The following is a 12977-nucleotide window of genomic DNA, read 5'->3' on the forward strand; positions in this document are numbered from 1 at the left end:
AATTAAATTGCAAACATTGTCAAACTCCGGTTACGTAGGCGACCGAAAGAACTGGTCACTCTACAATCTAAATAGTAGATACGATGCGGCTAAACGTAGGCCGCCTTATTGAAGAACGTATCGCAATGACAATCCGGCTAATCGTCGAACCGCCGCATTTCAAAACGCCCCTGTTTTGTAAAACGGCTAGCCGTAATGTAATACGGCGGATTATACGATCTGACTACGACATATATACTCGTAGGTGACTGCTACGTATAGTCATGGACTTTAATTATTGAGTCATTTAGGGTTCATTTTACATTGGACACATCATACCGTTAGTATTGAAACCAAATTAGCTTGAACCCTAAATGGATCAACACTTAAAGACTGTGACCGTACGTCCCAGAGGATTATTCGGAAATTTCAAATATGGTACAGATTCAAAAGATTTAACATATAAAAATATTTTTTCTGGCTTTTTCCTTTCGTCAGACGGTTCATAAACGCGGTCTCATTTAGAGTATCATTACATTGCGTCATTTGATCGGTCGGCTGAAATGATGTAATCTCAATGGTCCGCAATGTAACTAAAATCGTCATACGAGTTCGCGCGCCGTCTAAATGAGCCTTTTTAGTTACATGTCCTTTGTTTCAGGTAACGGTATCAACGGTGAATATGCTGACTACGGTGTTGAACGACAGCCCAATATTTCCTGAAAACGAAGAAGAACAAGCCGATTTATCTGCACCCCTGCTAATGGACAGCCCGCAGGTACAATTATATTAAGAACTTAATATAAAACACATTAGGTGCTAAACATTAAGCTCAAATGGAATTGTGTAGGAGATCCATTCGCGAAAGCGGACAGAAAGCGAGTGACATTATGTAATTTATTGATTATTTGACCTAAGCAGTTTTTATAAATCAACCGGAATCTACCCCTTGTACTCCGTACATAACCAAGTTACATAACTAGTAATGTGAAAGGACAAATAATTCCTATTCCAGAACTGGGTTTTGTAAAAGGAATTTTTATTTCCTGGTACAAAACTTAGGTCACGTACCGGTAATGTAAAAGAAAAGAAAATTCCTATTACAGTACCCAGTTTTGGAGTAGGAACTTTAGTTGCCTCGCACATAACCAACAACTACAATATAATTGGCAATGTTAATAGGAATGGGATTTCCTGACGCACAAGTCAGGATAATTACTAAAATATGTTTAAGTAACTGACCAATAGAACATACATATACTACAGTACAGTTTTTCTTACAACCAATATTTGACAGCTATCATCTAAATACATTTTTCGCGTTTTAGGTTATAAGTATCGAAATGAAATTATGCGTCAGGAAATCCCATTCCTATTAACATATTGTAGTTGTTGGTTATGTGCGAGGCAATTAAAGTTCCTACTCCAAACCGGGTACTGTAGTGGGAATTTTCTTTCCTTTTACATTACCGGCACGTGACCTAAGTTTTGTACCAGGAAATAAAAATTCCTTTTACAAAACCCAGTTCTGGAATAGGAATTATTTGTCCTTTCACATTACTAGTTATGTAACTTGGTTATGTACGGGGTACAAGGGGTACCTACTGTGTTTCATCTCAATGTGCATTTTTAGGGTTCCGTACCCAAAGGGTTAAAAACGGGACCCTATTACTAAGACTCCGCTGTCCGTCCGTCCGTCCGTCCGTCCGTCCGTCCGTCCGTCCGTCCGTCCGTCCGTCCGTCTGTCACCAGGCTGTATCTCATGAACCGCGATAGCTAGACAGTTGAAATTTTCACAAATGATGTATCTCTGTTGCCGCTATAACAACAAATACTAATTTAAGGGAGGCTCCCATACAACAAACACGATTTTTTTGCTCTATTTTTTGTTGATGGTGCGGAACCCTCCGTGCGCGAGTATGACTCGCACTTGGCCAGTTTCTATCAATATTCCTCCTCATAACCTCATAGAATAAGAAGAAGCAAGAGATTTTCCCCAGCCCACCCTAATGGACACCCTCGAGTAATGATCAGCTACGAGATGAGCCATTAAGCTTCATAATGAGCGAATTTAAACGTACGACCGTTTCATAAAAGCACAGAGCATAACACGGATCAAAAGGCAAAAGCATCGTTGAGATGTAACATGTACAATTTTTTGAAGCATTTTAAGGCTTATTTTGGAAAATTTGGTCAAATGTCAGGCACTGTTTTCGAAATAATCGACAATGCTGAAACAGAAATACAGGTCTAAGTAGAGTAAAAAATATACTTAGGGATAAAAATTCTACATAAGTTTAAAATGACACTAACTGACACGACTTTACATAATATATTATGCTTTACACGACATAATATTGTGACCTATATACTCGTAAAATAAATGCAGCTGCCATGAAATTAGTAGTTAAAAAACATCCTACATTTACGAATATAAAATATTAGGTACCTACCCAACAAATACTTCGTGTTTTCACTGTGATTCCCTTGCGGCTTAGCACATTAAAAATAATAACAGTCAACAAAAAAACGTTGCTACAATTCGTAATTTTTAAAACCTTCTTTGTAATTGAATTTGTTTTGTTGTTCGTTTACTTTGTGGACAAACAATACAAGTGCCATTGAGACCGCAATAATAACATTTACTAAAAAAGTAAATTTAGATAGCCTTAAAATAAATAAATGTTGACTTCTCTTTGTATTTAACATAAAGCACAGTAGAGCAGAAGAGCTCTTTACAGATATAAAAATGTCATTATATTACCAATCGCAAGCAGCAACTGCACGTTACACCACATCCTGAATTGAACTAAAGCTCAAAGTTTGTATGCACATGCACTATTTAATTTAAAGTGTGAAAAAAGTTGCCTGGGATTCAGTGGCATTCAGGAAATTTAAATTAAATTTGGAATGCGGCGGAACGTGCCGTCGTTGCCTGCTGATGCCGTCGGAAATTAAAAAACACCTTAATTCTCACTATTTTTTTCTTCATTTGTTTTAGTGCGTCCTCTTCGGCACATTCATGATCTGGTTCGCGTCCATCACGATCAACCTCGGCCCGACGTTTCTGTCAGGCGCGCTAGCAGCCAGCGCCGGGCACTACGGATCCTACGGACCGGCGCCCTCTTGCCCTCTAGTCCGTGGGCCTTTCAGACACTACGTCCTTAACGCCCTCTGGATCGGTGTCAACGCCGTATGCGTAGGCCTCACGCTATTCCATCTCAAGAAACTGCACAGAGACCTCACTAAGGTTTGATGATACTAATTTAGGTTTGAAGATACTTGAACGACGGACACAATGGCATGGAGAAGTGCTACTATATTAGCAGGATAGTCGCTTAGTATGTTTCATTTGCGTTATCATGGTCATTATCATTGTCGATGTAGACTTCTCCATGATCATTTGACCATATCACTTGTTGATCATAATGTCATTCACAGCTTTTAATGAATTAGTGATAGTTTTTGTTTCAGTGACACAAAATGGTGTAATCGTAATATAGTTATTTGGAAATACTAACGCAGAATGTATCGTGTATAAAATGCACTATCAGTCATAGGAGACATCAACATGGTTTAAATTGTTTTGCAACTAAACTTACCTCTTCCATCATGCGATAGACGACAAACACCAACGCTGGAGTTAGGAGTTTTTGGTACTTTGCCAATACGCCTCGCACCACAAATAAGATTTAAATTCTCACGAGTCAGCTTATACTAAATGGATGCAAAATCGGGTGGTCAAGAGGAATTTGCCTAGTAAAGTTTTAGGAGCTGTGCGGGATACGGCGTCGGAAGTTTATGGGCTCGTCTGTTATTTGAAGATAAAATTGTAGATGCACTTTTTTGACAACTTGTATGCCGAAGTTTTCCATCCACATACAACACTTAATCAACGAATCCAGACTACCGATATGAGTCTAAATGTATCAAATCTTACGGGTATAAGCTCGCTTTATCTTGATGTTTGTTGAAATTGATCAATATAGTATATCCAGAGGTACAATTTTAAAGCATCTAAGCAAATAGTAAATATAAATTAAGCCTGTTAAAAATAACAGACGTTAAATATGCCTGTAACTTCTACCGGATCTTCACACAGGGGGGATAATTTAAATGTTATCGCATGCAGGCTAACGTAGAGGCAGTTCGAGTAGCTGGTCTAGTGACCACGCTTGTCAGCATGGCTGGAGACAACAGGCGCATGGACTCGCTGCCTAACAGCGTCGGACCGAGGGTAAGTACTAACAACTATGCTCCATCAACGTAAGATTCTCACGATCACTTTGCGAGACAATAGAAAGAAACTTGGTTGTTGGTTTTCTGGTGCACGTTTTGAAGTGCCACAAATGTTTATACCTGCAAAAAGCTCTTGAGTATATCTATAAGAAAACCTTCTTGGTTTTCTTATAGATATACTCGTACTAGAGACTATATATATTATTTCGGAGTTTAATCGGCAACCCTCCTAAAACAAAAAACACAAATAGCGCTTTTATTGCACGACTTGGTCCATTTTGTCATTGTAATACAATATCAACAGATTTATCAAAATTAAGTAGGTAAATATATGGAAATTATAGTAGATAGCGTCACGTTGCCATGTATATTATGAAGTAAGGACATACATAAATTGTGAAATATCAATATGGGTGATGATTTGTCTCTTGAGTTCTCGTGAGGGTCTTGCGGATTGTCTGGAAGCCTTCTTGTCGCATGCGCACACTATCCCATTAACCTTTAGCTGCTACCGTAGACTGTTGGCTGCACTGTAGAAATTGTATATTAACGTCTAGCCGCGTGAATATTTTAATTAGAAAATACCATTCAGCAATCTTTTAAAACCTATACTATTACTACACCCGTTTTGTAGTGTCCGACCGAAACATGTTTTTTTGCCGAAACCGAAACCGAAACCGAATGTTCGGCTTTGGCTCTAGTTTCGGCCGAAACCGAAACCGAAACCGAAACTTTTGTAGACTTGTTAAAATCGTTGAAAAAATGTCATAAAGCCGCTTTTACACACATATTATGGGGCTGTCAACACCCAATGTCCTTGAAATTGATGTTACTTAAGCAGTTTTTTATGAAAATTACTAGAGTTAGACCAAGATAATTCTGTAACGATTTTGATAAGTTGATAACACACGCAGTGCAAGTGTTATTTTAAACGTCAAAACTTCTATGAAATTATGACGTATAAAGAACATTTGCACTAGTTGCACTGCGTATGCTATCAAAATCATTGCAGAATTTTGTTGGTCTAACTCTATTCATTCACCAGTCAAGCTAACATGAAGACACAGGGTCAACCAAAAACGCGAGCGCAGCGAGCGCGAAATTTTTTGTTAACAATATCGCAAGGCCGGGTACCGATCTTCACCTGGGCCGAAAAGTCCGAAGTGCCCCATTGAGGCGAACTTTCATGCGAAGTCAAAGCCGTGCTTAAGGCTTAAGGATAAGTAGTTGAGCACAGACTCCAACCAATGTCCATTGTATTCAAAAGCGAGACCGCAGGCCGAGCATGGCGCAGCGAGGCCAAAGGCTAAGCTGAAGTAGAGGACATGTGGAACACAAACCAATGGTAAATTGAGGTAAAAAGTGAGGCTAGTTTTCTTATTATTATCTTGCCCAGGGCCCAGTAACATGCGACAGTGCTATCTCATTCACTTATAGGTATTGACAGCCTCTTAAGACTGCGTCAACCGTCCAGTGACGCCCTCATTAGTGGAATTGTGTTTTATAATAAACCAATTAATGTCTGTACCTAATATACATGAATCAGTATATGTAGGTATTAATATTGTTGTCCTACTTATTCCCCAACTTTTGGTCTTTGTCCGAAGTACCATTTCGTAAGTTTCGGCCCGGCCGAAAGGTTCGGCCGTTTTTTGGCCGAAACCGAAACTACAGCCGAAACATGATTTTTTGGCCGAAACTGGCCGAAACCGAAACCGAAACCGAACCTTCGGTCGGACACTACCGTTTTGTTCTCCTGGAGACCTAACCCTAATGGCATAGCCCCTAAATATTTCAAGTAGTTTATTCATTAAATAAAAAAAAACATTCATAAAATATATGTTAGCTAAACTTGAAACATTTCTCGGTTTTATACCAAGCAGAACCGTCTGCTTACGAAAAATTCGATGTGTTCGGATAACCTTCGAAGGTCAGATGTTTCAGAACGGGCATTATTCCGAAATGACGTGAGTTCGGGCGCTCAAACCTCGCCCGAGGTGATGAACTTTTTCATTTTGCTTGTATTTCAAGAAGTATATTTGAGCTTAATACCTAAAGTGTGATCGAACACTCACGCGGCTGGAGCACTAGAACTTAAATAAAGTTTTTGAATTTAAATTATCCAATCTTAAATAAAACTTAAATTAAATTTTACAGTATCCGCTTTATTTAACCTCTTCTAACTTAAAAAAGTAACACATTACCTTACCTTATCACATCTTTTTTAACTTTTTTCCTACACACCCTTTACCTTTTTAAATATTTGCCTTAAATAAAATTTAAACAGAGTAGCTATTCCGCTTTAAAAGAAAACTAAAAAAAAAACAAAGTTAAACAATTCATTATGTAATTCGACTGGGTACTAAAAGAAGTATTTTTCGTAGACTGTAGACGGAGCGTTAGCGGACGGCCAGCGCATGCAAAGCTCGAATCTGCCGCTGGGCGGCGGGCGTCGCCTGCGCGGGTACCTGGCGCGAGTGGAGAGGGAGGGGGTGCGCCGCGTGCGCATGTTTGTCGTCATCACCGCCGCGTACGTGCTGTTCTGGGGGCCGCTGTTCATCGTGACGCTGCTGCACCACCCGGCGCTGACGTCGCATATAGCGTATGAGGTACCTATAAATTACCCATTCTCATTATATCTAGTCATTGCGTTTCCAGAATCAACATCCATTTTAAAACCTCCTAGGTGCAGGTCACTGGTTCGAAGGACCAAAAATGTGACCGCACGTCACAAGTACCGATGCTAAGTTACATTGATGTTGGTAGTAAAAGTTACCGATTGAGAAGAAATTAAGTAAAACATGTAATCATGTAACATGTAATAAATAAAATGACATAATAATTATCAGAGGTGTATCATCAGGTTCATGTTTAATAATAAAATAATATATCCACAGCCTCCACATGGATGGTTTTCCGTCAGCGTAGCCACTCTCATCTAGCTAGGTTAATAAGTTTGTATTTCTCCAGATGTACTTCCAAATCTCGCTGCACATCTCGTACGTGCACGCCGCGGTGAACCCTCTGCTGTTCATGGCCCTGCACCGCGCGCTCCGTCGAGCGGCCCTGCAACTGTGCTGCGGGTGCTGTGTGCATTGGAGCCAGTTTGTTCTGGCACTTACAGCTGCTGGTAATTTATAGTTTTAAAGCTCTTCTAGGCTTGAACGTGATCTGTTTAGACGACAACGGTTTCACTCACTTGAATTTTCAGTCGCTATTGGCGACATGTTTCGGGCCCTTCGGGGGTCCTTCTTCAGGCTCGAGTGCTCGCGGCGACTGCAACTCGTGCACTTGAACGTGATGTCAATAAAATTTGGAACAATATATACCTAATTAATGAGGCTTTGAGGCTGAAGAGTTCTGGAATTGAAAATAGCGCTGTGATATTGAGAAGACAGAGTCAGTTTGATGAGGAAGGCACCAATCATAGTACCAGCACATTCTCTGCTACAAATAAAATGCATACTGTTATTGTACCTACATATTTTTGATGATTTAGGCCAGTAGGCTCAAGGTTTTCCGAACATTTGTACTTAGAATATTTTTAAAGAACCAATTATCGAACCTTTTTTTTTGTCTTACAGCTCAATCACCACTGGCACCAGCCTCGTTCTCCCCAGCCGCAGCATCGCCCGAGCCTCCCCCCGCACCGCCCCCACCCATGACGCCCCCCGCGCCCCCGGCGCCCGCGCACTCGGTCCCCGCGCCTCACACGATGATGGTAATTACTTCTTATATGTAAGTGTTGACACCGTAATACGTGGTTTACTCACTCGCACTGCCCCGCACGAACCCTTAGGCGGAATCCCATTAGTGTGCGCCATTGTCTCATATGTCTACTACCTAGGATTAATCCGCTTATTGTCCATATCATTGGATAAACATGCATTGTGTTAAATATAAAATATGCAGCGTTTAAAATCAAAGCCCTCAAACCAATTGCCGGGTTTGGTTTGAAGTTGCCAACATGAAATAAGTTTTTCAGGGAGACATACATCAGTAGAATGATGCTTTCGCTTGGTCCTAGCATCCTCGGAAGCTCTATTACAGCGGTTTTGTAGCGATGTGTTAGTTTTACGATTTCATTCCGAGGGATCGTGACCCAGTCATTTCCGAGCCCGGTTCCCGGTTAGCCATCAGTTGATTGTCTTTTGTCGGAGCCCGTCAGCCATACCTATAGTTCGTTTTTTTTTAGCATTAGAAATAAGGTAAACAATCTTGATGTGTCTTTTAATTGAAAAACACATTTTAAAAATAAGTTACGGTAATTATGTACCAATTATGAATCTAATACGATCTTTTATAGTCTTCTGCTTTCATAAGTAATAGTTATTGATTTTTAAAAAGTGTTTTTCAATTAAAAGACATGTCAAAATCGCTTACCTTCTTTCAAGTTCTTTCTAATGCTAAAAAAAACGAACTATAATAATAGAAATCGTACTTAGCCTACCCATTCTCAACTGTTTATTAAAATAAGCTATAATCATCGTGAAAATGCAAAGGTTTCTATTATATGTCTTAAAGTACATCTACCTAATAGGTTTGAATACTGATGTGCCTAAGGAAACTTTCCAAAATTGCGAAATGTTTCGGAAATTTAACGTAAGAAAAATTCGGAAAATTTCTTACATATTTGTATGAGAATTGAAACTTTCCAATTTTAAATTTAAATTTCCCATATTTCCTAGTGAAAGTCCGAGAATTTATAGAATTTATGGAAACTTTCCGCAACTTGAACATCTTAGGTAGGTTTGAATAGCACAATAGCGCACAATATGAATGGGATTCCTCCCGTAGTTCCCTCGCGAGTTAGACACGGAAGATCCGCGGTGTTTTTGGTTCCTTAGGCTTTTTTTCCAGGGGATAAAAACTTGATACTTGTATACTAAATCTTAAGGCGAATATGTCATTAATACAAATGACATCGAAACAATCGATATCACATCAACACAAACTTATTTATAATTTATTGTCTTAGTGATGAACTAATCGCCTCATTTTTATGTTAGCTGTACCTGTTAAAGAAGCTTATCTGACCAATAACTTTTTATAATTATGGTAAAAAAACTGCATGGAGACTTTCGGAACTATTGACTCAATCCGAGGGATACCTAACGAAAAAAGAAGAATGGTATAGTTGCCAAGCAGTTCCAAGACCGATAACTCTCGGATTGATCCGACTGTGAGCTTCAATTCTTCTGTGATAGTGGCGTTCCTATTAGACATCCTGTAGCTACCCTACTCTAAGTTAAATGATCTCAAAATCTCGATCTCAGAGTTGGGAAGTTGAGGAGTGTGACGCTGAGAGTATGTCGAGTGCGCGTGTGCAGGGAGACGAGGATATGATGGGGGAGCCGTGGAGCGGCGTGCGCCGGCCCCCGCGCTCCCCGAGCCCCCTGCTGCCCGCGATCTAAGCGGCCTCGGCCTTCCACGCGGCCGTTCTGCACCATGCCGCGTCCTCGTAAGCCAGCGCCCGCGCCGCGGCCGCCACACATATCCGCGCTGCATTTACTATCGTCCGTGTCCAAATATCTATGTAAATATACGTGAAACATCAACGAATTATGTGTATATAGTTAGTAAATTAGCGAAACATTTATGTACGAAGTAGTTTCTGGTTTACATATAAATGGTAAATTAAAACGGTATTCTACCAGAGACTTGCAACTTCAATAATGGAGAAAAAAGTGCAAAATTCTTTGATTAAGGCAAAAACTATTACGGGACTAATTGGCTATTAATAAGTGAACCTGAACCTGGAATTAAACTTGTTATAAGGTTGTATAATGGAATAAGAATTATTCTGAGGCTATCCTATCAGAATCAATCTAATTTTATTATATTTATTCGGACTAAGTATATTTAAAGTACAGAGTAAATCTAGTTCTTTAAAATTATGAATGTTTATGGTGTAATCGATTAATGTGTGTTCTAATTCTAAAAATTAAGCACTTAGACAAAGTTTATAGAGATCTTATTGTATTATAAACGTATGTAGGTATTTTAAATATTATACACTTGTAACATTTTATGGGAAGCTCAAATTCTAAACATGAGGACATAGCATACATCTCAATCATATGCACTAGAAATATTACTGACTGGAATCGGTCATAGTCTAAATAAAGATTATATTTTTGTTAGTAAAAATGCAATCTCCTATTATGTAAGCAATATGTTCTCAAGACACCAATTAGATAGGGAGTGTAGTATAAAATAAAGAAATATATTTATGAAAATTACTATCACATTGTTTTAAATAAAATTGTTGTTTTGTAAATACTAAAACGCACTATTTCCACAATGTATAATCTTAAACAGTTAATCTATCCGTTAACTATTATCAGTTTCCATATTTTTATTCGTGTGTTTTTTCCTGTTAATAATATGAAATTATCAGATTATCACTAAAACTCTGTTGATTGTTAACATTTATCTACTCATGTAATTTTTATGCATAAAGACTGACTAATTTTATTTTTCTGTTAACTGTCCTGTTTCTATGTATTCCTATGAACTTATGTAAGTATACTATCTTAGTTTTAAATATCAACTATATGACTCGATAAGTGTATCACTCTTAGAATTAAGTTACATATGAGTTTTGATTTTATGCATATAGGTAAGTAAGTATTATATCTTGTCTAGGTTGTATTTTTTCTCAGTCAACCGTTATTTTATACAAAAAGTACTGTGAAGAAATTTAATTGAATCTATAACATAGGTACAATTATTTGGTGACGATCTTACACAGGTCAACCTAGTCCGAAACAGCAAGGCTTGAAATATGAAGTTCAGTAGAGTGAAATATAATTTAACTGAATAGAAATTAAAAATCCAGTGTACATAGTAATGAAGAGACATAAATCGTCCTGTTTACATTTTCGTATTCATTATACAATTTTTTCTATAGTTTAATGTACCTGTGTTAAATGTGTCGCAATGGTGTATAATGTAAGGACCTGTGTCTAAAATAAAATGCCAAATTAAGAGAATATTATAAAATCGTGGTCTTCACGTAATTATTAAAATGAGAGTATAAAAGGACAAAATTAAATGAATTGACTAAAGATGGTTTGTGTTTTGATTTTTTGGCCTACTTATATTGGTTTCATTTGTCAAAATAGACCTGATTTATTTTCGTTATGTTATACAAATACATACATACAAGGTACAAGGTAGAGCAACAACAACGCACTAATTGTAAGTCGAAGTCTCTCGAGCGAGAGTGAGTGGCTCAAAGGGCTAGTATCCAGGCCATAATATTAAAAAAACGAATTTAACACTATTCATATTTCATAGGACAAACAGGTTAAACCTAAGCTGGCGCCTTCCATAAAGTTTATCCATGTAATTAGGTAATATTCCCACCCTAAGGGGCGCTTTTGAATATCTCATTATGATAACACTAACATTATAATTTCAGTGCTTCCGTTGAGTACAATTTTAATCATATATTAATTAAAACTGTTCCAAAAGCTTTCGGAAAATAATTCGATTATGTGCTTAATTGGCCCACGTTCGAAACAGCACTCTACACAGTTAAATATAACAAATACAGTATTTTAACATCAAACAAATAATATGATAAATGAAAGATCGTCTCTGAAAAGTTGCACAATGTCAAAGGGAAATGAAAAACTAGATCTTGACATAAGTATTTTGTAATTTCAATTCATCGTGATGAAGTTTCTATTACATTTATAATTATAAACGATCTGCTTATAGTGTCGTTGGTATAATTGTGTTTATAGTGAGTAACTAAAAACCTGCAGTAAAGCGACAGACCTACAGGTAAAGTTTCTGTTCCTGTTAAAGACACTGGTCGTGAGGAGTTGCTGTGGTTGAAAGTTCGCGGTGCGATGAAACTGGTTTGTATTTGTATTGTGCTCAGTAGGTAAGTAAAATCTAAAATTACACTTTTGTCTCGCCACACATAACCATTACTAAAGGAAGATTTGAAAATCATTAAATAAGTTTGAACATGGAATTTCTTGCGTAAAAATACGGCAATCCGTTACACAGGTTATGATTGGTATGGTGTACCTTTCCTTCCTTTTCCAAACTAAAATTAGAAGACAAACTATGTCAGTTATTAAGTGGTAGGTCCTATTTACTATAAATAAGTAATGACAATATACTGCTTACTCAGCTGCTCTGTGCTACTGAGTTCCTTCCAGTCGAGGGCATGGCATGAGTGGTGGGGATAACTGACAGAACGGGATAGTCTTATGTATCTTTCACTAGCAGTAGCAGAGAAAGCTCTATTATTGTTTGTCTTTGTCAGAGTCTCATATTTTTTTATTCCCCACCGTAGTTTATGGTGGGATACAAACAATGCGTAAACGTCAAATTGGTGTGAAACATATGAACAGTGCAAAGATTATCAGGAAAAAAATATTGAAATCAGTGTTTCGTGTGCATGTAGTACCACTTAACAATTCAACAAATATGGTGAATTGCTCAGTTTTGCGCTGTACAAGTGACTGCCGGCAAAAACAGGACAACGTAACATTTCACAGGTAAATACAGTATTTTATACTTCGGTCACATTATCATGCTTAGTAACAGCATCCTACAATCTATATAAATTAAAATCTGAGTAGAAAAAGCATTTACAGTAAATAATAACTCGGGTAAAAAAATTAACCTATAAATATTTCCTGATAAATTAACCGACCAAATTACGTACGCATATTGACAGTAAGCCGTCACCCTTTTAATAACGTGTATTCAATTTAGTCGCATAGCTATTATTC

The 12977-nt window shown here is 37.9% G+C and overlaps 2 protein-coding genes across 5 annotated transcripts in view; one reads left to right on the plus strand and one right to left on the minus strand.

Annotated features, from left to right (window-relative positions):
- Positions 1-10437, plus strand: part of LOC134650208 (uncharacterized) — a 58594-nt gene extending 48157 nt beyond the window's left edge. Inside the window, exons 5-11 of one of the 4 annotated variants that reach the window (XM_063505147.1) lie at positions 641-757; positions 2981-3229; positions 4112-4216; positions 6603-6827; positions 7189-7348; positions 7803-7939; positions 9495-10437. In XM_063505147.1, the coding sequence (XP_063361217.1) occupies positions 641-757; positions 2981-3229; positions 4112-4216; positions 6603-6827; positions 7189-7348; positions 7803-7939; positions 9495-9632 (1131 nt within the window). In that variant the 3' untranslated portion in view covers positions 9633-10437. Of the gene's footprint in view, positions 1-640; positions 758-2980; positions 3230-4111; positions 4217-6602; positions 6828-7188; positions 7349-7802; positions 7957-9494 lie in introns of all 4 variants that reach the window. The other 3 variants (XM_063505149.1, XM_063505148.1, XM_063505150.1) reach the window with 3 other exon arrangements.
- The window catches only part of LOC134650320 (proteasome-associated protein ECM29 homolog), a 295370-nt gene that overhangs the window by 63185 nt on the left and 219208 nt on the right, over positions 1-12977 (minus strand). The gene's annotated exons all lie outside the window — the stretch shown is intronic.

Source organism: Cydia amplana, chromosome 8 (assembly GCF_948474715.1).
Source record: "Cydia amplana chromosome 8, ilCydAmpl1.1, whole genome shotgun sequence".
In the NCBI taxonomy this organism is placed as follows: domain Eukaryota; kingdom Metazoa; phylum Arthropoda; class Insecta; order Lepidoptera; family Tortricidae; genus Cydia; species Cydia amplana.